At 44.2% G+C, this 26,252-nt stretch overlaps 3 protein-coding genes across 4 annotated transcripts; all 3 read right to left on the bottom strand.

The window, feature by feature from the left end:
* Positions 1-1,024: 1,024 nt before the first annotated feature.
* On the bottom strand, positions 1,025-6,962 carry LOC148064386 (uncharacterized). The gene is made up of 8 exons (XM_087809354.1): positions 6,647-6,962; positions 3,734-3,907; positions 2,955-3,013; positions 2,816-2,875; positions 1,917-2,731; positions 1,737-1,856; positions 1,569-1,673; positions 1,025-1,513 (listed from the first exon to the last, which is right to left on the bottom strand). Exons 1-8 carry the CDS (start codon positions 6,929-6,931, stop codon positions 1,422-1,424), a joined length of 1,710 nt encoding a protein of 569 aa, XP_087665480.1. The 5' UTR covers positions 6,932-6,962; the 3' UTR covers positions 1,025-1,421.
* Positions 6,963-7,907: 945 nt separating this feature from the next.
* Positions 7,908-9,947, bottom strand: LOC148064385 (dynein axonemal assembly factor 19-like). 2 transcript variants are annotated; one of them, XM_087809607.1, is made up of 3 exons: positions 9,861-9,947; positions 8,136-8,313; positions 7,908-8,078 (listed from the first exon to the last, which is right to left on the bottom strand). In XM_087809607.1, the coding sequence occupies exons 2-3, from the start codon at positions 8,279-8,281 to the stop codon at positions 7,958-7,960; spliced, it is 267 nt and encodes an 88-aa protein (XP_087665733.1). In that variant the 5' UTR covers positions 8,282-8,313; positions 9,861-9,947; the 3' UTR covers positions 7,908-7,957. The 2 variants fall into 2 exon arrangements, with proteins under 2 accessions (XP_087665733.1, XP_087665734.1); XM_087809608.1 differs by having other exon boundaries at positions 8,136-8,286; positions 9,861-9,909.
* Positions 9,948-10,486: 539 nt separating this feature from the next.
* Positions 10,487-18,165, bottom strand: arhgap27l (Rho GTPase activating protein 27, like). The gene is made up of 17 exons (XM_087809280.1): positions 18,031-18,165; positions 17,180-17,297; positions 15,941-16,785; positions 15,759-15,884; positions 15,658-15,702; positions 15,534-15,575; positions 15,380-15,447; positions 15,230-15,317; positions 15,064-15,165; positions 12,495-12,593; positions 12,356-12,416; positions 12,180-12,284; positions 11,997-12,095; positions 11,855-11,932; positions 11,110-11,238; positions 10,928-11,033; positions 10,487-10,850 (listed from the first exon to the last, which is right to left on the bottom strand). The coding sequence occupies exons 2-17, from the start codon at positions 17,208-17,210 to the stop codon at positions 10,670-10,672; spliced, it is 2,205 nt and encodes a 734-aa protein (XP_087665406.1). The 5' UTR covers positions 17,211-17,297; positions 18,031-18,165; the 3' UTR covers positions 10,487-10,669.
* Between the last annotated feature and the right edge of the window lie 8,087 nt (positions 18,166-26,252).

Below are 26,252 nucleotides of genomic sequence, written 5' to 3'. Positions count from 1 at the left end.
CACATAAAAGAACTTGAACTTGATAGATTTTTGGTTTATTCAAAATTAAATGTTTAACATCAAATGTCACATCAAACGTTTTCAATACTTTTGTTAATATTGCTTTAATTGTATTATTTTATTGTTTATTTGTGAATAAACTACTGAGGACATGGACTTCAGAAGACATGGATGACTGAGGACATGGACTTCAGAAGACATGGATGACTGAAGACATGGACTTCAGAAGACATGGATGACTGAAGACATGGACTTCAGAAGACATGGACGACTGAAGACATGGACTTCAGAAGACATGGATGACTGAAGACATGGACTTCAGAAGACATGGACGACTGAAGACTTCAGAAGACATGGATGACTGAAGACTTGGACTTCAGAAGACATGAACGACTGAGGACATGGACTTCAGAAGACATGGACTTCAGAAGACATGGACAACTGAAGACATGGACTTCAGAAGACATGGACAACTGAAGACATGGACTTCAGAAGACATGGACTTCAGAAGACATGGACGACTGAAGACATGGACTTCAGAAGACATGGACGACTGAAGACATGGACTTCAGAAGACATGGACTTCAGAAGACATGGACAACTGAAGACATGGACTTCAGAAATGGACAACTGAAGACATGGACTTCAGAAGACATGGACTTCAGAAGACATGGACGACTGAAGACATGGACTTCAGAAGACATGGACAACTGAAGACATGGACTTCAGAAGACATGGACAACTGAAAACATGGAATTCAGAAGACATGGACAACTGAAAACATGGACTTCAGAAGACATGGACGACTGAAGACATGGACTTCAGAAGACATGGACGACTGAAGACATGGACTTCAGAAGACATGGACGACTGAAGACTTCAGAAGACATGGACGACTGAAGACATAGACTTCAGATGACATGGACGACTGAAGACTTCAGAAGACATGGATGACTGAAGTCATGGACTTCAGGTGACATGGATGACTAAAGACATGGCCTTCAGAAGACATGAACGACTGAGGACATGGACTTCAGAAGACATGGGAGACTGGAGACTTCAGAAGACATGGACGACTGAAGACTTCAGAAGACATGGATGACTGAAGACATGGACTTCAGAAGACATGAACGACTGAGGACATGGACTTCAGAAGACATGGGAGACTGGAGACTTCAGAAGACATGGACGACTGAAGACTTCAGAAGACATGGATGACTGAAGACATGGATGACTGAAGACATGGACTTCAGAAGACATGGATGACTGAAGACATGGACTTCAGAAGACATGGATGACTGAAGTCATGGACTTCAGAAGACATGGAAGACTGAAGACATGGACTTCAGAAGACATGGACGACCGAGGGCGTGAAACCAACAGGAATGGACACAAACAGCAGAAGCACCTCAGCGTTGTTGTTACAAGGGTGGGTCAGCAGGGGGCAGTGTCTTGTGAGGGTGTCCATCATCGTCAGATAAGAGACAGGTGGGCGGAGTTAAGATCTGCAGATCTGAGGACAGATTTCATCATCATGTTCATTCTAAGTTGACATTGAGGAGTCTTACCCAGGTGTTCCAGGCGAGCAGGCAGGCAGAATCTAGGGGGCACAGGCGGAGGCTGCGCCGGGGGTGCGCATGGGGCGGGGTACGGTGGAGGAGGAGGGATGACCACTGGGGGGGCACAGAGAACGGTTGGTCACAGTACTTGAGCAGGTCCATACTCTGTGGTCTTACACGACGGCAGGAACAGCGAGCGGGTCTGAATGCGGTGGTGGGCGGGGCCTGAGTGGACCCTCAGGGAGGAGGTGCTGAGCGGTGAGCGACGGGGACATCGCCCCCTAGTGGTGGACGCCACTGAAGCAGACAGAAGTCGTCACGGGGACGTCTATGATCTTCTTTTTGTCTTTTTCTTACCTGACTGAACGACCTTCAACACCGAAGTCAAACTCCCAGGTGAGTCGGTTGGAGGCGGCGGAGATTGGGCAACTTCAGGTGTGTCAGGAGGATTGGAGGGCGACTCAGGTGCTCTAGGTGTGTCTGGATGTAAAGCCTCCTCTGCTTCAGGTAGTACCTCCACCCCCACTGGAGATGCCAGTGGGGGAGGTAGGGTCTCGACGTTTCTGGGTGAGTCCATCAGTCGGGGAGGTAGGGTCTCACCCTCACTGGGTGAGCCCCGTGGGGGAGGTAGGTTCTCGGCGTAACAGGGTGAGTCGAGTGGGGGAGGTAGGGTCTCGACGTCACTGGGTGAGTCATGTAGGGGAGGTAGGGTCTGGACGTTACTGGGTGGATCTGGTGGGGGAGGTAGGGTTTCGACCTCACTGGGTGTGTTCGTTGGGGGAGGTAGGGTTTCGACCTCACTGGGTGGGTCCAGTGGGGGAGGTAGGGTCTCACCCTCACTGGGTGAGCCCAGTAGGGGAGGTAGGGTCTCGGCGTTACTGGGTGGGTCTGGTGGGGGAGGTAGGGTCTCACCCTCACTTGGTGAGCCCAGTGGGGGAGGTAGGGTCTCGGTGTTACTGGGTGGGTCTGGTGGGGGAGGTAGGGTCAAACCCTCACTGGGTGAGCCCAGTGGGGGAGGTAGGGTCTCGGCGTTACTGGGTGGGTCTGGTGGGGGAGGTAGGTTCTCGAGGTCTCTGGGTGAGTCTAGTGGGGGCGGAGAGTGGGAGGAGCCAGAACTTGAGGGCGTCACAGGTGGGATGGTCGGCAGCAGCACCTGTTTTCCGCATCTGAAGCTGGAAACACATGGAAACCGTTTCTTAGTCGCAACGCTTTTGTGTGTGTGTGTATGTGTGTGTCCACTTGTGTGCGTTCGTCACCTAGAAACAGCTGCTGGAACTGGAGGTTCTGAAGGTCCAAACAGGGTCGTCACGTCGGTTCTGATCGTTAGAAACAAAGAAGGAAGAAGGTTTCAAATGTGGTTGTTTTTTTGTCATCGGTGATGGAATGTTGAGGAACCTGAGGGCGGGTCCAAGAGTCCGGATTGTTCCGCTCGGTTTTGTGGGTCTCCCAGAAGTCTGGAGAGAGAGAGAGGGGGGGCATCAATGAGCTTCTGTGATTTGTTTTGAGGCCCTGAACCAGTTCCCACGCCTGACAATGACCAACAGTGTGTGTGTGTGTGTGTGTGTGTGTGTGTGTGTGTGTGTGTGTGTGTGTGTGTGTGTGTGTGTGTGTGTGTTCTGGCTCAAACTCATTGAGAACCTAAAACCAACAACACAACAGTTTAACTTTAAAAAAATGTTTTCTTTTTTTTTCTTTCTTTTGAATAATTTAATTCAGTCGTTTCTATATTGAAATTGAATAATTGATATTTTAATTAAATCTATTGAATCTATTCATATTTTCCATATGATAATAATTTAAAAATACATTTTCGTGACTCATCGTCTCCGCGACCCATGATTGGCTGAAAAGAATCCAGTAGCTCTGAGCTCTGTTGGTTTAGTCTGGAGACTCTATTATACCAGCGTTTATATAATATTTTTATAATAAAATATTGTAATACGAATTTCAAACGCTATGTGTTAAAAATATCGAATATATTTTTTAATAATATTATTATTAAAAATTCATTCTTTTAATATTGAAATCATATAATTAAATGATTATTTAAAATAATCAAAATCCTTCAAAACAACAGCATTTCACTAAAATAAATCAAAGTTTAAACATCAATGATCTCACGTCACTTCATGGCAAAAGTTTCAAAAGCGTTTCGTCGAGTAAACGTTTCTGACCTTGGCTCCGTGTCCCAGGTGGTCCAGCTGCTGGTAGTCGATGGGGCGGCGGCTGTAGGTGCGGGGGGGCCGGGGCGGGGGGGCGACGATCTTCTGGACGCGAGCCACGCGTTGCACCGAAGTGAAGACGCCGATCTCCCTCCGAGCCACTCTCTCACGATGCATGTCCACCGCCTGAACACGCCAACACACATGTGCGAGTCATCGGAACACGTGTGTGCGAGTCATCGGAACACGCGTGTGCGAGTCATCGGAACACGTGTGTGCGAGTCATCGGAACACGCGTGTGCGGGTCATCGGAACACACATGTGCGAGTCATCGGAACATGTGTGTGCGAGTCATCGGAACACGCGTGTGCGGGTCATCGGAACACACATGTGAGAGTCATCGGAACACGTGTGTGCGAGTCGTCGGAACACACATGTGAGAGTCATCGGAACACGTGTGTGCGAGTCGTCGGAACACACATGTGCGAGTCATCGTAACACACATGTGCGAGTCATCGGAACACGTGTGTGCGAGTCGTCGGAACACACATGTGCGAGTCATTGGAACACACATGTGCGTGTCATCGGAACACGTGTGTGCGAGTCGTCGGAACACACATGTGCGAGTCGTCGGAACACACATGTGAGAGTCATTGGAACACGTGTGTGCAAGTCGTCGGAACACACATGTGCGAGTCATCGGAACACACATGTGCGAGTCATCGGAACACACATGTGCGAGTCATCGGAACACACATGTGCGAGTCATCGGAACACGTCTGTGCGAGTCGTCGGAACACACATGTGCGAGTCGTCGGAACACACATGTGAGAGTCATTGGAACACGTGTGTGCAAGTCGTCGGAACACACATGTGCGAGTCATCGGAACACACATGTGAGAGTCATCGGAACACGTGTGTGCGAGTCGTCGGAACACACATGTGAGAGTCATTGGAACACGTGTGTGCGAGTCGTCGGAACACACATGTGCGAGTCATCGGAACACACATGTGAGAGTCATCGGAACACGTGTGTGCGAGTCGTCGGAACACACATGTAAGTAAGTAAGTAAGTAATATATATTTATATAGCGCTTTTCGAGACCAGGGTCACAAAGCGCTTTAACAATCAAAACAATACTCAAAACAGTACATACTTCAAAGATCAAGACAACACCGAGAACAACACAGGAGTTCGAGAAATTCAAGGAAAAGCCTGAACAAATAGATGCGCGAGTCATCGGAACACACATGTGAGAGTCATCGGAACACGTGTGTGCGAGTCGTCGGAACACACATGTGCGAGTCTTCGGAACACACATGTGCGAGTCGTCGGAACACGCATGTGCGAGTCGTCGGAACACACATGTGAGAGTCATCGGAACACGCGTGTGCGAGTTGTCGGAACACGTGTGTGCGAGTCGTCAGAACACACATGTGCGAGTCATCGGAACAAGCGTGTGCGAGTCATCGGAACAAGCGTGTGCGAGTCATCGGAACACGCATGTGCGAGTCATCGGAACACGCATGTGCGAGTCATCGGAACAAGCGTGTGCGAGTCATCGGAACAAGCGTGTGCGAGTCGTCGGAACACGCATGTGCGAGTCATCGGAACAAGCGTGTGCGAGTCATCGGAACACGCATGTGCGAGTCATCGGAACAAGCGTGTGCGAGTCATCGGAACACGCATGTGCGAGTCATCGGAACAAGCGTGTGCGAGTCATCGGAACAAGCGTGTGCGAGTCATCGGAACACGCATGTGCGAGTCATCGGAACAAGCGTGTGCGAGTCATCGGAACACGCATGTGCGAGTCATCGGAACACGCGTGTGCGAGTCATCGGAACACGCGTGTGCGAGTCATCGGAACAAGCATGTGCGAGTCATCGGAACAAGCGTGTGCGAGTCATCGGAACACGCATGTGCGAGTCATAGGAACAAGCGTGTGCGAGTCATCGGAACAAGCGTGTGCGAGTCATCGGAACACGCATGTGCGAGTCATCGGAACACGCGTGTGCGAGTCATCGGAACAAGCATGTGCGAGTCATCGGAACAAGCGTGTGCGAGTCATCGGAACACGCATGTGCGAGTCATCGGAACAAGCGTGTGCGAGTCATCGGAACAAGCGTGTGCGAGTCATCGGAACAAGCGTGTGCGAGTCATCGGAACACGCATGTGCGAGTCATCGGAACACGGAGACACTTGAACCCACTTTGAATTGATTGGAGTTATCTTTAAGCATTGACTTGTTTTTTTTAATCATTAAATTCAATCAATTTGTTTTTAATAATCGAGTTAAAAATACATGAATTTGTTACACATATACTGTGATATTTATAACTAATTATAATTATAATTTTCTCTATTAAAATACGTTATTCAATAGTTTTGAATTCAAAGGTTTATTTTAGTTTAAATATATATAATTTAATTATTTTTTACTCAGTTTGACATCATTATTTATTTGTTACTTTCTAGATTTATTTATTTTTATTTCATAGTATTTTAAATTCAATATAAATGTTATAATAGAGTCTCCAGACCAAACCAACGGAGCTCAGAGCTACTGATCAAACCTTCAGCCAATCATGCGACACACAGACGATCACATGATGATCTAGAACCAGTAGCTCTGAGCTCTGTTGGTTTGGTCTGGAGACTCTATTATAACATTTATATTGAATTTAAAAGACTGTCAATTAAAAAATATTGAATTTAGAAAATGTATTTTTAAATTATTGGAATAAGAACGTCAAACTCTACGTGTAAAATAATTACTTAGGAAAATATTTAAATGTTAATATTAAATTATGTACATTTAAAATTTGAATATCTATTTAAAAATTGAGTTAAATTAATTTTGTTTTAAAATGTATTGAATAAATATACAGAAATAAATCTGAACGTTAATATATCAATATTCTCACCTGTCCAATCAGGTGGATGGACGACTCCAGGCGCAGCAGCTGATTGGCCTGAGCCTCCAGCAGCGTCAGCACGCTTCCGGCCAGAGCGTTGATCTGATAGGCTACGCTGGCCAGAGACTGCGTGGTCAACCTCCTGGTCTCCTCCAGGGCCAGCGAGGACCTGCGGCCCGCCTGGACGTAGTTGTGGACGCAGTACTCGGACACGTCCAGGAGGCTCGCGTGGTTCTGCAGGAGCGCGTCTCGAGCTCCAGGGGCCTCGTGCAGGATCCTCCCGCCGTCCATCATGTCTGATGACGTCACCGGGGGGGGCGAGGGGGACCCCTTCATCGTCAGCGCGGAGGCTAAAAAATAACTTTATTTAAACTTTATTTCTGTTAGATTAATAGTCCGTGATATCAAACCAACATTATTTTGGGGACCGGAAGTGAAGTCGCAATTTGTGGAGAAAAAAAAGTTTTAAATGTTAAATATTTGTTGATTTATTGTCGTAGAATTTGAATATTTTCCTACTTCTGATCAGGTGATCGATAAAAGCGCGCTGAGGAGGGACTCACCCGGCAGGTTCGGAGGTCCACTGGTCCAGCTGGTTCTGACTCACGAAGTTCTGACTCAACTCTTCATCTCCGCCTGCTGTTACTGTCTCCGCCCACAGGGGGCGTTTCTGTCCGGACATCACACGATCCACGTTTGAATTCTTTCTTTTATTTTACAGCTTTTTTTTGTCGTAACTGTAACTATATATAAACTTTAACACTTTTAATACCATGTTCTGAAACACTTTCATACATTTTAACTTCCCTTCGTTACTTCTACGTTTATTTTGCGCTTTATTTATTATAATATTCGCATTATATTGTCATTAAAAATAATAATATTGACTGGATTCTGGTTTAAAATATAAAAGAAACATAATAATAATTACTAGTTTTTAAATATGTTTTTTTTTGTGCTGACATACATTTTAATTCCTTATATTTATTTAACGTTTGTTTAAATTAATCAGAATTAATTTATTGTGAAATTGCAACAGCATGGCTGTGGGATTAAGTTCGGAGGCTTTTCATTATAAAATACAATTAAAAGTATTATTTTAAATAATAAATATTCTTCAGTTTATGCATTTGTTTGTCCTTGTATTATATTTATATTGTCAGTATATTGAATATAATGAATTATAATGAATTGGTTGTTATTTTTTAAGGAAGAATAAATGATTATGAGATAAATATGATCCACCATTAAAAATTTCAACCCGTGAAGCTTCAGAAAAACATCATTTTATTCCATAAAACACAGATTATCACACGTCGTTCACTGGTGTTGTTGCCGTGACGACGGGTCACTGGTGACCACGGGGTTCCAGGGTTGCTTCCGTACCCCGTCCTTCTCCGTCTTCTCTAAGGGCCTCAGGTGACTCGCCAGGACCAGGTCCCTGAGAAGAGAGAAGCTGCAGTGGCACCTGTCGTCCACCAGAGGCTGAGAGACTCACCTGAACTCTTGATACGACGACACTCTCTGAGCGACGGCGCGAAGCTTGGCGTCGTTCTCCCGGCGATACTTGAGGTCCGACTCCAGCGCCGCCCGGCACTCCTGCTCCAGCGCCGCGAAGTCGATGACATCATCGTGCGCCGACATCGTGGCTGGAGTTCGATGAAGGAAGTTAAACCCTTGTGTACACAAACACATGTGGGTCACCTTGACCCAGAGATACCACACTGAATAACAGAAGCAGAACCAAATAAAAACATTTTTGGTTCTAGTCATTTATCATATTGTTGTTTTTCATTTTGCTATCATGGCCACCTTTTGTTGTTGCCATGACAATGTTTTGTTGTTAGTTAAAGCATGTTTCGTTTTCTTTGTTGATGTTAGCATAGCAACTTTTTGTTGTCGTTATCATTAAGATTTTTTGTTATTGTTCCCATGATTATTTTTTTGTGTTGTTGTTAGCATAGCAACTTTTGGTTGTTGTTATCATTACGATATTTTGTGTTGTTGTTAGCATAGCAACTTTTTGTTGTTGTTATCATTACTATTTTCTGTGTTGTTGTTAGCATAGCAACTTTTTGTTCTTGTTATCATTAAGATTTTTTGTGTGTTGTTTTTGGCATAGCAACTTTTGTTGTTAACATTATTATTTTTATTGTGTTGTTGTTAGCATAGCAACTTTTGTTGTTAACATTATTATTTTTATTGTGTTGTTGTTAGCATAGCAACTTTTGTTGTTAACATTATTATTTGTATTGTGTTGTTGTTAGCATAGCAACTTTTGTTGTTAACATTATTATTTTATTGTGTTGTTGTTAGCATAGCAACTTTTGTTGTTAACATTATGATTTTAATTGTGTTGTTGTTATTATAGCAATTTTTTGTTGTTATCATTATTATTTTTATTGTGTTGTTGTTAGCATAGCAACTTTTTGTTGTTGTTATCATTACGATATTTTGTGTTGTTGTTAGTATAGCAACTTTTTGTTGTTGTTATCATTACGATATTTTTTGTTTTTGTTAGCATAGCAACCTTTTGTTCTTGTTATCATTATGATTTTTTGTGTGTTGTTTTTGGCATAGCAACTTTTGTTGTTAACATTATTATTTTTATTGTGTTGTTGTTAGCATAGCAACTTTTGTTGTTAACATTATAATTTTAATTGTGTTGTTGTTAGCATAGCAAATTTTTGTTGTTATCATTATTATTTTTATTGTGTTGTTGTTAGCATAGCAAATTTTTGTTGTTATCATTATTATTTTTATTGTGTTGTTGTTAGCATAGCAACTTTTTGTTGTTATCATATTGATTCTGATTCTCATATTGTTGATTTAGTTTTTCTTTTCATATTTTCTAACCATAGTTATTGTTGTGTTGTTAGCATATTGTTGATGTCGTTTTTCGCTAGCATAGCAACTTTAAGTGTTGTTATCGTCGTTTTTTTTAGTTTTAGTTAGAATAGAAACACTTTGTGTTGTCTTGTTTATAACACAACAATTTGGTTTAATGAAATATAAAAAAGCGTTTCTATATCGGATGGAAAAGTGTGATTTTAGTTGACTTTCATTTATCTCGTATTAACGTTAAAGCAGGAAGAAAACCCGGTATTTGTGGTGACGTCACGGCGCTAGCAATGCTAAGCTAGTGTTTACATTACGGTGTTATTTATTCATTTATTAAAACTGTGACATTTTTCAAGTTGGATTCAAAGAAGAAACGTCTTACCTGCTCAGCAGATGCGCGTCCACGCCGAACAGCAAAACAAGACGTTGCCATGACGACGCAGGCGCGCGCATCCTCATTTACATAAACCTGATCCTTAAGTTCTGTTGTTGCGATTCAGACGTAGATTCAAATAGAAATTAAATTAAATTCTGTTTTGAGCCAAAGTTTCGTGACACTTGTTCGGTAGTGAACTTCTGCCCCCTGCTGGTCTTTCTTCTCCATTTTCCAATCAAAACATTTGAATTAAAAAAGTTACTTCAATCAAAACAAACATTTTGCAATTCAAAAAATACATTTTAATAAAAAAATTAAAGAAAAACTTTCTTGGGATTGAATTATTTAGACAAATGTACAACCATTAAACTTTTGCTTTTATTGAAACTTTTTAATTAAAGTTATTTATTTATATAAACTATTTTTTGATACGCCTTTTTTTTTATTATAGTAAATATTTTGTATCGCAACTTTTATTATTATTTATTGAAGCAACTTCTTTATTTAGACTTTATTTTATTGTGGAAACTTTCGTTGTATTGCAGTTCAAATGCTACAAACATCAGGACAAGAAGCTCAAGAATCTCAACAACAAAAATAGTCATTAGTCTTAAAAAATGTAAAAGTGCAAATTAAATACGACTAATTTTATTTCTGGAAGTGAAATGATGAACAAAAACAGCAAACATTGACTCTCAATCACAAACAAGATTTCCCCCGAAATACAAAAGTCAGTTTAGGATGTAAAGTGTGTCAGTAGAATCGCCAGATGTTCCCCTGAGGCGGCGCCGGAGCGCGCTGCTGGTCCTGAGGTCCTATGGTTCTGGAGTGAAGATGCCCGGGTACTGGTTCAGGATCAGCTCCACGATCTGGCTCTGGAACACCATGTTCACCGTCATCTGGGCCGACTCGATCTGGGGGCGCAGCAGCGTGGGTCCGAACACGATGGCGACGCTCTGAGGAGACATCCTGTTGGACTCCTTGTTGTCCACGACCCTGACGACACACACACACACACACACACACACACGTCAACACACGGCGCGACCACACACCCCGAGCCGGACTCACACCTGCGCAGGTGTCGGAACAGAGCCTCCATGGTGTGGTGGTTCGGCAGCGGGAGCAGCCGGATCAGGTCCTTGGTGTAGGAGATCCGGAGATCCGGGTCAGGAAGTTCTGAAGGCGACAGAAGCGGCACATTTTTGTCGTGGATCTACGAACCACTAGACTAGTGGCGGCTCCCGGTACTGACGGATGGCGGCGATGAACTTGTCGTAGGTGCTGAAGGGGAACAGCGGTTCCGGAAGCTCCCGCAGGAACAGCTTCAGGGCTCCGGTCACCACGTGGATCTCCGCCCACTGGTCCAGGTCCAGCGGCTCCTCTGTCAATCAACAGTGAGGTCGCGATGATTGACAGGTGTATGGAAGTGAATCATCAGAATGTTGAGTCGCTTCATTTAAATGTTGAAACTTTTAATTATTTTATTGAAGTTTTGTCGTTTTTCTAAACATTTAATAACAGAAATGTGTATATATATATATATATATATATATATATATTATTTCAATATTTTCAAAAATGAATGATTATTTTTCTTAAACATATAGTTTGATATTTCTATTCTAATAATTCAAAAATAAATGTTTTAAATTAATTTTAATTTATAGCCTTTTTTATTCAATAGAAAATGTTGGCATAATAGTGTGACAATAGTTTTTGTATGAAATTTAAAAGGCAACTAATTAAATAATAGAGTTTTTAAAAAGCATTTTTTAATTATAAGAATATCAAACTCTATGTGTATAAAAAAGGAACCATTCACTTTTAAAATGTTGATCTTTTTAATCAACCTTTTTAATATATCAATTATTATTATATTATTATTATAATTTAAACATAATTAAATGCTTAAAAACCACCTTTTCATTCGTTTGTTTTTACATTTGAAGCTAATATTCCGACGGTGGGGGAGGGGCCTGAGGATGATTGACAGTTACCGTGGTCCACCTGATGCCGGAGCTTCTGGATCATGGCCAGGTTCCCGCTGACTCTGTAGATCCCGTCGACGTCCAAACCTGCAGGAAAAAGACGCACAAACACGTCAACGTCTTAAGACGGCGAACAGTCGCCGTCGTTTACCTCGTCTTTCCACAGCTTTGATGCATTTCTCGATGAAGCGAGGAACCGTGGCGTTCTCGCGGTGACAGAGTGTGTCCAGGTGGCAGCCGAACACACTGTCTGTGCGCACACACAAACACACACACACACACACACACAGGTCAGGACTCGTCTCACACTCCACAGACACCGACTCGCTCACACCTCGTATGTAGCCCTTCTCCTTCACGCTCTGCAGCGTCGGCCGGCGCTGAAGGAACCGCCTCAGTTTGGACCGAACCCGCCTCTGCTCAGGCGTGGACCTCGACGCTGAACAAACACACACACATGTTGTGAGACAATCTGCAACACAGACTGCTGTCAGCATGTGTGCGACTCACATGACTTTTTGTCGTCTTTGTCCGAGTCCGAGTCCTCCGACTCCGACTGGTGCTCCATTTCCTGAATCAACACAACTCTTGAGTGTGTGTGTATGTGTGTGTGTTGCTGTGGCACGAGTGTGTGAAAGTGTGTGTGTACCAGTTGTCGAATTGTCTCCTCGATGAACTTCAACCAGTCACTGATGATGCTGTCGGTGTCATTCTGCATCAGGAACTCACAGCCGACTCGCGTCTTCAGCTGCAAGACAACAACAGGTCACCATGGTAACAACAGACATGTCAACAACAGACAGGTCACCATGGTAACAACAGACATGTCAACAACAGACATGTGAACATGTCAACAACAGACATGTCAACATGTCAACAGACATGTCAACAACAGACATGTCAACAACAGACGTGTCAACATGTCAACAACAGACATGTCAACATGTCAACAACAGACATGTCAACAGACATGTCAACAACAGACATGTCAACAACAGACGTGTCAACATGTCAACAACAGACATGTCAACATGTCAACAACAGACATGTCAACATGTCAACAACAGACATGTCAACATGTCAACAACAGACATGTCAACAACAGACGTGTCAACATGTCAACAACAGACATGTCAACATGTCAACAACAGACATGTCAACATGTCAACAACAAACATGTCAAAAACAAATATGTCACCATGTCACCAGCAAACATGTCACCATGGTAACAACAACATGTCATCATGTCAACAACAAACATGTGAACAGCAAAAGTGTCAATGTACCAACAATAAACATGTCACCATGACAACAAACAAGTCAACAACACACATGTTAGCATGTCAACAACAAACCTGTTACCATGTCAACAACAAACATGTTAACAAGAGACATGTCACCATGTCAACAACAAACAAGTCAACAACACACATGTCACCATGTCAACAACAAACACGTCACCATGTCAACAACAAACAAGTCAACAACACACATGTTACCATGATCAAAGAGAAAATCTCACCCCCTTCGTTTGGAACCCTTACTGTCTCTGAGCCCCTCTCCTCCTCTTGGTCCTCCTTCACTGCTGTATCTTTGGGTGATATTTCGGCACTAGTGAACAAGATGAAACCCTCCTCTTGCTCAGATGACGTCCTTCCTTGTAGGCTTTTTATCAAAGTATTTGATGTAATTGGCCCCTGGGTTACCAATATGGTGAACCTCTCCCTTTCCACAGGGGTTTTTCCCAATGCTCAAAAAGCCAGGCTTAGACCCAACTGACCTCAGCAATTTCAGGCCTATTTCTAAGCTCCCTTTCTTGTCTAAGATCTTGGAGAAGGTGGTGTCTGAGCAGCTGTCTTTGTTCCTGGATCAGAGCGACATCCATGAGAAGTTTCAGTCTGGCTTCCGTAAACATCTACGGAGACATCTTTATTGAAAGTGACATCATGATGTCGGCTGACTCTGGTAAATCCACTGTTCTGGTTCTCTTGGATCTGTCCTCAGCCTTTGACACAGTTGATCACCAGATCCTGCTGAGAAGACTAAGGGATGAAGACTGTCTGGGTCTGTGTTAGAATGGTTCTCATCTTACCTTTCTGGGCACAGTTTTAGTGTATCTGCCAATCAAATGAGATCTGAATCGGCAGATCTGTTGTGTGGAGTCCCTCAAGGTTCTGTTCTGGGTCCTTTATTGTTTTTGCTGTACTTGATTCCCCTCGGTAAAATCATTCAGAGATTTCCTGATTTTTCTTATCACAGTTTTGCTGATGACATCCAGCTCTACTGCTCTGTTGATCCAACTGAGCCCCAGAGGCTGAACTTAGTCAATTGTTTGCTAGAAATCAAACAATGAGTGAAAACACTTTGAAGCTAAATGTGGACAAAACTGAAACTCTGGTGATTGCTCCTGATGATAAGGTTCCAGGGTTGAGTCAGTACTTGTGTTATCAGTTTTATCTTGATCTTTAAAGTATATACTTTATTGAATATTGTTTTGATTGTTTAAGCGCTTTGTGACCCTGGTCTGGAAAAGCGCTATACAAATAAAATTGACTTACTTACCATGTCAACAACAAACAAGTCAACAACACATATGTCACCATGTCAACAACAAACAAGTCAACAACACAGACGTCACCATGTCAACAACAAACAAGTCAACAACAAACATGTTACCATGTCAACAACAAACCTGTTACCATGTCAACAACAAAGTCAACAACAAACCTGTTACCATGTCAACAACAAACAAGTCAACAACACATATGTCACCATGTCAACAACAAACAAGTCAACAACACAGATGTCACCATGTCAACAACAAACAAGTCAACAACACAGATGTCACCATGTCAACAACAAACAAGTCAACAACACAGATGTCACCATGTCAACAACAAACATGTTACCATGTCAACTACAAAGTCAACAACAAACCTGTTACCATGTCAACAACAAACAAGTCAACAACACAGATGTCACCATGTCAACAACAAACAAGTCAACAACAAACATGTTACCATGTCAACAACAAAGTCAACAACAAACCTGTTACCATGTCAACAACAAACATGTCAACAACAAACATGTCAAACCCGTTACCATACTAACAACAACAACAAAAAGTTGCTCTACAAAAACAGTGATATCATAACAAAAACAGAAACAGCTTCATGTCAAAAAGTTTCTACGCTCCAACAAACATGTAGAAAACACACCTCCAGTACGTTCTTCCTGGAGGACTTGTCTTTGGAGGCCCAGCTGACAGCAGCTCCTCTCAGGTCCACCGAGTACTCCGGGACGATCTGTGACGACTTACTCTGGAGGACACCAGGAGGTGAATGACCTTCACCGTCATCTTCATCGTCACAGTCATCAACTTACAGCTCCTCCCGACTGTGTGGTCTTGGGGTCTCTGTAGAAGGTCAGTATTCCACCATGCAGCACAGTCCACGATTGGCTCCAGTTCTTCCTGAAATCAAAGCATCATGTGACTGCAGCAGCCAATCACACGTCAAAGTCCACCAAACCTACCGAATCCTTTTCCCGTTCTCCACCACTTTGGTCTTGTTGATGATCCCGGCTTTCTCCAGCAGGTGGTTCTGCAGGAGCAACGAGTCCATCGGTGAGTGTTCGACGACGTGTGTGTGTTTGTACGCGTTTGTGTGTGCGAGTGTGTGTGACTTACCACTTCTGGCAAGTCTGACTCACTGCGCCTGTGACGTGGTACCTGGGAAAAATGAATATTGTAGTGAATGCAACACAGAGCAGCCACCAGGGGGCGCGACGTGTCTCTGGAGGTCTAAGAGTACCTTGGGCAGGAGGGTCAGCGGGTAGTCCTCGGCAGGAAGTGGAGGCTGCGTAGAAACAAGCGTGAGTTGTGCGGACAGACTTTGACGCCATCACTTCCTACCGGGTTTGCTTCGGGTCTTCTGGCGGGTGGTTCTGGCGTGGTCCAGGATGTGGTTCCGGTGACGGGGTTGTGGTAATAGACGCGCCCCGAAACCTCATCCAGCAGCTTCTCCCACCCGCCGTCACCCTGTGGACAGTTGACCCGCTGACCTCGGCTCACACGCACGTCTAACACACACTCACCTCTTCCGAGGACAGGTCAGGACTCAACGGTCCTCTGGACAGCGTGGCAGGGTCCAGGTTCAGGTCCTGGATGGACTCGTAGATGTGGTTGGACGAGGACTCGTCTTCCGCACTCGCACAAGAATCCGTGGACGTGTGCCTCACACTGAAGACCAGGTCCCCGGTCCCGTCCTCCTCCGTGGAGACCTCTTCTGCGGACCCGTCTCCACCGGACCTCGCCTCACCGGAACCGTCGGTCGTCTCCTTCAGAGGTGAACGCGGCCGGTCTTTTGGGACTGTCGGGGTCTCGACGGGGATGGGCTCGGACTTGAACGGAGACCGGACCGGTGTCCCGGACGACGTGTCCAGCATGCCCAGAGCAGACATTTTTGGTTCTGCAACAGTAACGATGGAGGAGTGGGGTCTGGGCTTCAGGACCGGGTCCTGGTTGTCTGAGGGGAATCCGAAGGTGGACATGCGGTTCTCGGTCTTCCTGTGGCTGCTGGCAGCGTCGGGCTTGAGTCGGATCATCACCTCGTCTCCTGGTTTACTTCTGCTCCCGTTGGCCTCGTCCAGAATCTTCGGTATCGGGATAGGAGTCTGGACCGGCGCCGTGGCAGGAAGAGGTTCGACTTTAGGACTGAGAGGCGGAGCGAAGTATAGAGTTGACGGGACGTCCGAGGGAAGCTCCTTCACGTACTGAGCTGGAATGTAGAAGGGTTTGGTCCCACAGGAGCTCTGGACCTGCCACCAGTGCTCGTTGGTCTTGGCTAACAGGACGTAGCGCTCGTTAGGCTTGATGGAGACCAGAGCGCCGTCCCGGCCCTGATACTCATAGTGGAACTCCACCAAGACCAGGCCGACCCCTGCGGGACCACAAGGAACGGTTGTTGGTCCTAATCTCAAAGACTCACGGCAACATGACTCAACAAGAATCACAATGAAAAATGACTCACAATTATTTAAGAAGATTCAAAGTGAAAAATGACTCACAATTACTTAAGAAGATTCAAAGTAAAAAATGACTCAATATTATTTAAGAAGATTCAAAGTGAAAAATGACTCAATATTATTTAAGAAGATTCAAAGTGAAAAATGACTCAACATTAAGGGGACACTTGACTCGAAGAGAACTCCAAACACATGACTCAGCAAGAATAAAGGTTACTCAGTAAAACCAAGTCAACATTGATGTGTTGGAGAAGTTTGTGCGTTTACTAATGTTGTCGTCTGGACTCACAAAACGTGTGAGCGACTCACCTTGACTGTGCTGGACCGTCCTGGTGGCCATGGTGGTCCCGGTGCAGACTGACCTCAGCGGACGGGGTCTGGGAGGGGGGTCAGGGTCCGGGAGGGGGGGTCAGGGTCCGGGAGCGCTCTGAGGAGAAACGCACAAAGACTGGTGACATCAGCACAAGTTCACTCGGACTCACACCAGGACAAAAGCAGGAAACGGCGTCTGTGGATTCACGGAAGTTTGTATTTCCTGTGGCCAGTTCTCCTGACCGGAGGCGTGGGGCGACCAGAGAAACATGTTCATCCATTCGTTTAACCGGAGGGGCTGGAGTCCGTCCCAGCTACACAGGGCCAGAGGCGAGGGACACACACACACCAGAGTGAAAAGTGAAATCCATCAGTTTCCCTGAGGCTCCATCACACAGAACAGGAAGTGTGTGTTTCAAATAAACATGTCAGCATTTTCTAATGATTCTGTGGGTCACGTGCGTCACAAACACTTTCTTACGTCAGCACGTGACGTCAACAAACACGAGTAGAAACTTTTGTTATTTCCTGAACGAATCCATGAATTAAACTCGTTTCCAATCTGAGGTTATTGACGTTATGTTCAAGTCTTGAGTCGCAAACTTTGACGTTGTAAAAAGAAAACACACCCACATTCCACACACTCACACACTCACGCACACTCACACACTCACGCACACACACACACGCGCGCGAACTTTGCGCTTCCTCCACAGATCCAGTTACAGCCCCTCGAGGCAAACACGTCGATACATCGACAGGTAGATCGATCCGTGGCTCGACGCGCGCGCCCGCGGCGACACGTGCACGGATCGATCGCTCGACGAGAGAAGATTCAAAGTTTTTACCGTCAAATGTTTCATGTTTCCGCTGCGAAGAGACGCGTCACTCAAACAGGTTACAGGACTGAAGCTCCGCCCACAGCGAGGCCCCGCCCCCCATCCCCCAGTTCCTGGATCCTCCCTCAAGACTTTCTGCTCCAGACCTTCATGGATCCTTCTCTGCTTTCTTGTTTCCACAGGTGAGACCCGCCCCCCCCGCTGCGATTGGCTGCCGTACCATGTGACCCGATATGAGTGACAGCTGAAGATACGATCCAACTTATTTACTGCTCAACATGTTCACTCTTCATTCACTCGTTCACTAGTTTGTTTACTCCTCAACATGTTCACTCTTTCATTCACTCATTTGTTTACTCCTCAACATGTTCACTCGTTCACTAGTTTGTTTACTCCTCAACATGTTCACTCTTTCATTCACTCATTTGTTTACTCCTCAACATGTTCACTCTTTCATTCACTCATTTGTTTACTCCTCAACATGTTCACTCTTTCATTCACTCATTTGTTTACTCCTCAACATGTTCACTCTTTCATTCACTCATTTGTTTACTCCTCAACATGTTCACTCTTTCATTCACTCATTTGTTTACTCCTCAACATGTTCACTCGTTCACTAGTTTGTTTACTCCTCAACATGTTCACTCTTTCATTCACTCATTTGTTTACTCCTCAACATGTTCACTCGTTCACTAGTTTGTTTACTCCTCAACATGTTCACTCTTTCATTCACTAATTTGTTTACTCCTCAACATGTTCACTCGTTCACTAGTTTGTTTACTCCTCAACATGTTCACTCTTTCATTCACTCATTTGTTTACTCCTCAACATGTTCACTCGTTCACTAGTTTGTTTACTCCTCAACATGTTCACTCTTTCATTCACTAATTTGTTTACTCCTCAACATGTTCACTCGTTCACTAGTTTGTTTACTCCTCAACATGTTCACTTGTTCATTCACTCGTTCACTAGTTCATTTACTCAGAATCAGAATCAGAAATCCTTTATTTGTCCCGCGAGGGGAAATTCGGTTTAAACAACAGCAAGAGCAATATAGTAGAAATCTGCACCATATTATATACACAACATATTTACAAAAATAACAAGAAGAGGTGCTGTTAAATATTATCTTGCTGAGTTCTTGTTGTTGAGTCTGATGGCAGCAGGAGGAAGGAGGTACCTCTCCCTCACACACCTGGGATGGAGCATCCTATCACTGATGGAGCTCCTCAGTGCCCTCAGTGTGTGCTGGAGAGGGTGAGATAAGTTCTTCCTCATGGAGGCCAGCTTGCTCTGTATCCTCCTCCCAGACACTTCCTCCACAGGATCCAGGGGGCGCCCTAGGACGTAACCGGCCTTCTTAATAAGGCTGTCCAGTTTAGCCCTATCCTTTGCTGTCATGCTGCTCCCCCAGCAGACCACACCGTTGAAGATGGCAGAGGCCACTACTGAGTCATAGAAGGACTTCAGGAGTGACCCCTGGACACCAAACAACCTCAACAACCTATAAAGAGCAGCAGTGTTATCCACCCAGTCCAGGCGGTTGTTGAGGTGAACACCCAGGAACTTGTAAGACGTGACAATCTCAATGTCCTGTCCCTGGATGTTCAGTGGTGAGGGGGAGATGGAGGGACACCGCCGGAAATCCACAATCAACTCCTTAGTTTTGCTGGAGGTGGTTTTCCAGGCACCAGTCAACAAAGTCCTGGACAAGTCCCCGGTACGACCCGTCATCCCCGTCCTTAATGAGGCCGACGATGGGGGAGTCGTCCGAGAACTTTTGCAGGTGACTGGTGGGAGACAGGTGTTGGAAGTCTGCAGTGTGCAGTGAAAAGAGGAACGGTGCCAACACTTTTTACTCATTTGTTCACTTGTGTCTGATCAGTCACTTGATGGTGACTTGATGGTGACTTGATGGTAACTTGATGATAACTTGATGGTAACTTGATGGTAACTTGATGATAACTTGATGGTAACTTGATGGTAACTTGATGGTAACTTGATGGTGACTTGATGGTGACTTGATGGTAACTTGATGGTAACTTGATGGTAACTTGATGGTGACTTGATGGTAACTTGATGGTGACTTGATGGTGACTTGATGGTAACTTGATGGTAACTTGATGGTAACTTGATGGTAACTTGATGATAACTTGATGGTAACTTGATGGTAACTTGATGGTAACTTGATGGTGACTTGATGGTAACTTGATGGTGACTTGATGGTAACTTGATGGTGACTTGATGGTGACTTGATGGTAACTTGATGGTGACTTGATGGTAACTTGATGGTGACTTGATGGTGACTTGATGGTGACTTGATGGTAACTTGATGGTAACTTGATGGTAACTTGATGGTAACTTGATGGTGACTTGATGGTAACTTGATGGTGACTTGATGGTGACTTAATGGTAACTTGATGGTAACTTGATGGTGACTTGATGGTGACTTGATGGTAACTTGATGGTGACTTGATGGTGACTTGATGGTAACTTGATGGTGACTTGATGGTAACTTGATGGTAACTTGATGGTAACTTGATGGTAACTTGATGGTAACTTGATGGTAACTTGATGGTGACTTGATGGTAACTTGATGGTAACTTGATGGTGACTTGATGGTAACTTGATGGTAACTTGATGGTGACTTGATGGTAACTTGATGGTAACTTGATGGTAACTTGATGGTAACTTGATGGTAACTTGATGGTGACTTGATGGTAACTTGATGGTAACTTGATGGTAACTTGATGGTAACTTGATGGTAACTTGATGGTGACTTGATGGTAACTTGATGGTAACTTGATGGTAACTTGATGGTAACTTGATGGTGACTTGATGGTAACTTGATGGTGACTTGATGGTGACTTGATGGTAACTTGATGGTAACTTGATGGTGACTTGATGGTAACTTGATGGTGACTTGATGGTAACTTGATGGTAACTTGATGGTGACTTGATGGTGACTTGATGGTGACTTGATGGTGACTTGATGGTGACTTAATGGTAACTTGATGGTAACTTGATGGTAACTTGATGGTGACTTAATGGTAACTTGATGGTAACTTGATGGTGACTTAATGGTAACTTGATGGTAACTTGATGGTAACTTGATGGTGACTTGATGGTGACTTGATGGTGACTTGATGGTAACTTGATGGTAACTTGATGGTAACTTGATGGTAACTTGATGGTATCTTGATGGTAACTTGATGGTGACTTGATGGTGACTTGATGGTGACTTGATGGTGACTTGATGGTAACTTGATGGTAACTTGATGGTGACTTGATGGTGACTTAATGGTAACTTGATGGTAACTTGATGGTGACTTGATGGTAACTTGATGGTAACTTGATGGTAACTTGATGGTGACTTGATGGTAACTTGATGGTAACTTGATGGTAACTTGATGGTAACTTGATGGTAACTTGATGGTAACTTGATGGTAACTTGATGGTGACTTGATGGTGACTTGATGGTGACTTGATGGTAACTTGATGGTAACTTGATGGTGACTTGATGGTAACTTGATGGTAACTTGATGGTAACTTGATGGTGACTTGATGGTAACTTGATGGTGACTTGATGGTAACTTGATGGTAACTTGATGGTAACTTGATGGTAACTTGATGGTAACTTGATGGTGACTTGATGGTGACTTGATGGTAACTTGATGGTGACTTGATGGTGACTTGATGGTGACTTGATGGTGACTTGATGGTAACTTGATGGTAACTTGATGGTATCTTGATGGTAACTTGATGGTGACTTGATGGTAACTTGATGGTAACTTGATGGTGACTTGATGGTAACTTGATGGTAACTTGATGGTAACTTGATGGTGACTTGATGGTGACTTGATGGTGACTTGATGGTGACTTGATGGTAACTTGATGGTGACTTGATGGTGACTTGATGGTAACTTGATGGTAACTTGATGGTAACTTGATGGTGACTTGATGGTAACTTGATGGTGACTTGATGGTAACTTGATGGTGACTTGATGGTGACTTGATGGTAACTTGATGGTGACTTGATGGTAACTTGATGGTAACTTGATGGTGACTTGATGGTAACTTGATGGTAACTTGATGGTGACTTGATGGTGACTTGATGGTAACTTGATGGTAACTTGATGATAACTTGATGGTAACTTGATGGTGACTTGATGGTAACTTGATGGTGACTTGATGGTAACTTGATGGTGACTTGATGGTGACTTGATGGTAACTTGATGGTAACTTGATGGTGACTTGATGGTAACTTGATGGTGACTTGATGGTAACTTGATGGTAACTTGATGGTAACTTGATGGTAACTTGATGGTAACTTGATGGTGACTTGATGGTGACTTGATGGTGACTTGATGGTAACTTGATGGTAACTTGATGGTAACTTGATGGTAACTTGATGGTGACTTGATGGTAACTTGATGGTAACTTGATGGTAACTTGATGGTGACTTGATGGTAACTTGATGGTGACTTGATGGTAACTTGATGGTAACTTGATGGTGACTTGATGGTAACTTGATGGTGACTTGATGGTAACTTGATGGTAACTTGATGGTGACTTGATGGTAACTTGATGGTGACTTGATGGTAACTTGATGGTGACTTGATGGTAACTTGATGGTAACTTGATGATAACTTGATGGTAACTTGATGGTGACTTGATGGTAACTTGATGGTAACTTGATGGTAACTTGATGGTAACTTGATGGTGACTTGATGGTAACTTGATGGTAACTTGATGGTAACTTGATGGTAACTTGATGGTGACTTGATGGTGACTTGATGGTAACTTGATGGTAACTTGATGGTGACTTGATGGTGACTTGATGGTGACTTGATGGTAACTTGATAGTGACTTGATGGTAACTTGATGGTAACTTGATGGTAACTTGATGGTAACTTGATGGTAACTTGATGGTAACTTGATGGTGACTTGATGGTAACTTGATGGTAACTTGATGGTAACTTGATGGTAACTTGATGTCCGTATAGTTAAGCTGAAGATGGTCACAGAGAGTCTTCACAGGAACAACAACTTTCTGGCTTCAATGGTTTTTATTGCTGATAGTATTTCTTCGGACAAACGTGCATCTGCGGCTTCACTGCTCGCCTGCACAACACACGCACACCTAGACACGCCCCCAACCACCTCTTTTAATTTGATTTTTTTTACTCATTTGTTCACTCGTTCATTTACTCGTTCACTAGTTTGTTTACTCCTCAACATGTTCACTCTTTTTACACACCAGTACAAACCGGTTCACTCTTTCTTCACTTGCATGTTCACACATTCACTCTTTTAATTTGATTTTGTTTCTCATTTGTTCACTTGTTCTATTAATCCATTCACTAGTTTGTTTACTCAACATGTTCACTCGTTCATTTTCCCCCACACCAGTACAAACCAGTTCACTCTATTTATTTCCTTAATAATTCACTCACTCAGTTAAACATTCTAGTTGTTACTCGTTCATACTCTGAACAAAACTGTTTCCATTGAAATATTGACATTAGAACATAGGTGTCAAAGTCAAGGCCCGCGGGCCAAATGTGGCCCGCCATGTGATTTTATGTGGCCCGCCTGCCTTACCTTGAACAACGAGCAAAAAAAACAACAACAATGTATCCGACAAACCAATCCCACAAAAAGACAAAATGGTTTTCCTTCTTTTATTCGCGCTGCTTGCGTTCCCTTCTCTGCCTCGGTCAGGTGTTCACAAGCGCAGGCTCGCAATCCACGGCGGGTCGGGTTCTCATTGCCCAGCCTGTTGTCATGAAAGCGGGGTTGATGGGTCATACAGTCCGTCTGTCCATCGCTCGCTGTCACATGACCCATTTCAGCAGGAAAAAGTGTCACAAGTTTCTGGCTGTTGGCTTGTCAAGAAAACTACATTTACCCACAATGCATGCCTACAGGTATTATGTTTCCCACGATTGACGCGTCACTAGCGTCTCCAAATCCATGCCAACAGGTGGACTTGAGAAATACAAATACATCCTCGCAAAATGTCCAAGAAGAGAAGAGTTGATGCGAAGGGAAGGATATTTCAAGAAAGGTGTGAAGACATGTTTGTGCTTCAAGGAGAAAGACCTGTGAGTCTGTGGTGTTATGAGTGACGGCTGTCAAAGAGTATCTACGCCGGCATTTTGACACCAAACACGGAGCTAAGTATGACACGTTACCATCAAGAAAAACAACAAATTGCCGAAGAATTAAAAGGCAAACTGCAAGCGCAGCAGAATGTGTTCATGAAGCCACAGTTAAAAATAATGCTGCATTGAAAGCTTTATTGTGTTTGAACACGTCGCCAACTAAGAGTTGTTGAAGCGGTGAAGGTGTGCGAGCGAGTGTGTCCCGACCAGGTACTTTTAAAGATGTCACTTTATCAAGAAACACCGTCGCGGACCGAGTTAAGATAAGGTTTATCAGAGGCGTGAAGTCGGACCACAACAGGACATGTTTGATGCGCTGGAGAAGTCCGTGAGTAAAGATGCATCGCTCTGGGAAAACTAGGTGAGATGAACCACAGACGGTGCCTCAGCAACGTGTGGAGGAAACAGGGTTTAGTTGGAATAATGAAGAGGAACATGCAAGAAATGAACCGTCACACACCTCTGGTCACGTATCATTGCATCATCCATCAAGAAGCTTCTGGCGATGGATGGCATAGTGACCACGGTTCGCGCTCGTGGCCTGAATCATCGTCACTTCCAGCTGTTTCTGCAGGAGATGGACTCGGAGCGCGGAGATACCATGCAGAAGTTCGGAGCAAAGTTCTAAAGATCTTTGGAGCTCAGGGAAGACATTGGTGTTTTCATGCAGCGTAAAGGAAAACTCTTGCCTGAAGGTCAGATGATCAGTGGCTGTGACTTTGCTATGTTGTCATAACCCAGCATCTCGCCGAACTGAATCAGAAGCTTCAGGGACGCAAACGAGTCGTCACACAGATGTCCGACACCATCACGGCTGTCCAGCGTCAACCGGACCTATGGATGTGGCGAGTGAACCACGACGACCTTGGAAACGTTCCTGTTAGTCAGAGCATCTCCGCCTCATTTCCTCACCTTTCCATGAGTCGGCCTCCAAACTGAGCCTGATAAGGAATGAGTTTGATCGCTTCTCTGCCCTCTTGACCAGTCCTTCCACCACGACCTCGGCAGCTTCAGATGGAGTCCATGGATGCGACAGTGGCCTGGAAGCAAAGTTCCAGGAGGCTGCAATCCAGGACTTTTTACCGTCTGCCGCCCTCTGCCCCACCTCCAGGCTGTTCTACGGATCGCCTCAGCACAGGACCTCAACAGGACCTCAAACCAGACGTTGACACACTGGTGTCAGACGTCTGGTCAGAAGACATAGGTTAGCATTTTTAAAAACCCGATTAGAATCTAGTAACATTTAATGTAACCGAGAAGAAGAAAAGTTAAACTGTGTGCGATGATTGTGTTTGTTATTTTCAGAACATGATGGATGGTGGAGAAGATCCACGCGGTTCAGGATCTACTGACAATATAGAAGCCGGGGAACCTAAGAACGTGACCAATAACTGGTTGTGAGACTTTCTTTCTTGTCGGGACATATAAAGACTCAACAATTGATTCATTGTTTCTCTGCTTGAGGTGACAGGAGTGACGACACATCAAAGTTGCCTGTCAGACTTATTTCAGTTGCAACTCGTTAGTCTTGAGCTGTAAGTTTTGACTTATTTTCATGTGTATCAAAGTATTTAGTTCCACATGCAAGGCTGAGTGCAGCCATTTTTATTGTAAAATACTACGTCACACATGTTAGCAGCTCATGGTTGCTTTTACACTAGTATGACCTCAAGTAATACATTCAAGGTCATTTAACATTAAGGAGTTTAATATTAGTTACATTTATTTTACATTATCTTACATTTAGTTACACTTCTAAGTCACATCGGGCCCTTAGAGGGCAGCCGTGATGATGATGTGGCCCCTGCATTAGAAGATGACCTTAAGCTCCGCCCACTGACAACACCTTGACCGTGACCACGCCCACTCTGCTGTGATGGGTCAAACACGGAGGGTTGTCACCGCGCGTCATCGATCCCGGAAGTCTCCACCTCCGAGGGACTCGTTGTTTAAACAAAGCGGGGGCGCGATCACAGCCGGTGAAGCCGTTATTACGTCATCATGGGCTCTCGTAACCTCTCGTTCGCCCAGATCTCAGACTTACTTTCTAAAGGAACGAGCGTA

Source organism: Callionymus lyra, chromosome 15 (genome assembly GCF_982586985.1).
Source record: "Callionymus lyra chromosome 15, fCalLyr1.hap1.1, whole genome shotgun sequence".
Taxonomy (NCBI): Eukaryota; Metazoa; Chordata; class Actinopteri; order Syngnathiformes; family Callionymidae; genus Callionymus; species Callionymus lyra.
The sequence above is the reverse complement of the archived record's forward strand: the minus strand, read 5'-3'. Positions and strand labels throughout refer to the sequence as shown.

What these genes read in the sequence shown, in the direction of transcription:
- LOC148064386 (XM_087809354.1), bottom strand. Translation starts at nt 6,931, where the DNA reads ATGATGGACGGCGGGAGGATCCTGCACGAGGCCCCTGGAGCTCGAGAC. An exon ending in CCATCCACCTGATTGGACAG is followed by an intron (nt 3,908 to 6,646) that starts GTGAGAATATTG and finishes TGGCGTGTTCAG; the next exon opens with GCGGTGGACATGCATCGTGA. An exon ending in GTTCCAGCAGCTGTTTCTAG is followed by an intron (nt 2,732 to 2,815) that starts GTGACGAACGCA and finishes ATGTGTTTCCAG; the next exon opens with CTTCAGATGCGGAAAACAGG.
- LOC148064385 (XM_087809607.1), bottom strand. Translation starts at nt 8,281, where the DNA reads ATGTCGGCGCACGATGATGTCATCGACTTCGCGGCGCTGGAGCAGGAG. An exon ending in TCGTCGTATCAAGAGTTCAG is followed by an intron (nt 8,079 to 8,135) that starts GTGAGTCTCTCA and finishes CTCTCTTCTCAG; the next exon opens with GGACCTGGTCCTGGCGAGTC.
- arhgap27l (XM_087809280.1), bottom strand. Translation starts at nt 17,210, where the DNA reads ATGGCCACCAGGACGGTCCAGCACAGTCAAG. An exon ending in CGCTGACCCTCCTGCCCAAG is followed by an intron (nt 15,576 to 15,657) that starts GTACTCTTAGAC and finishes CATTTTTCCCAG; the next exon opens with GTACCACGTCACAGGCGCAG. An exon ending in GAGAACGGGAAAAGGATTCG is followed by an intron (nt 15,318 to 15,379) that starts GTAGGTTTGGTG and finishes CTTTGATTTCAG; the next exon opens with GAAGAACTGGAGCCAATCGT.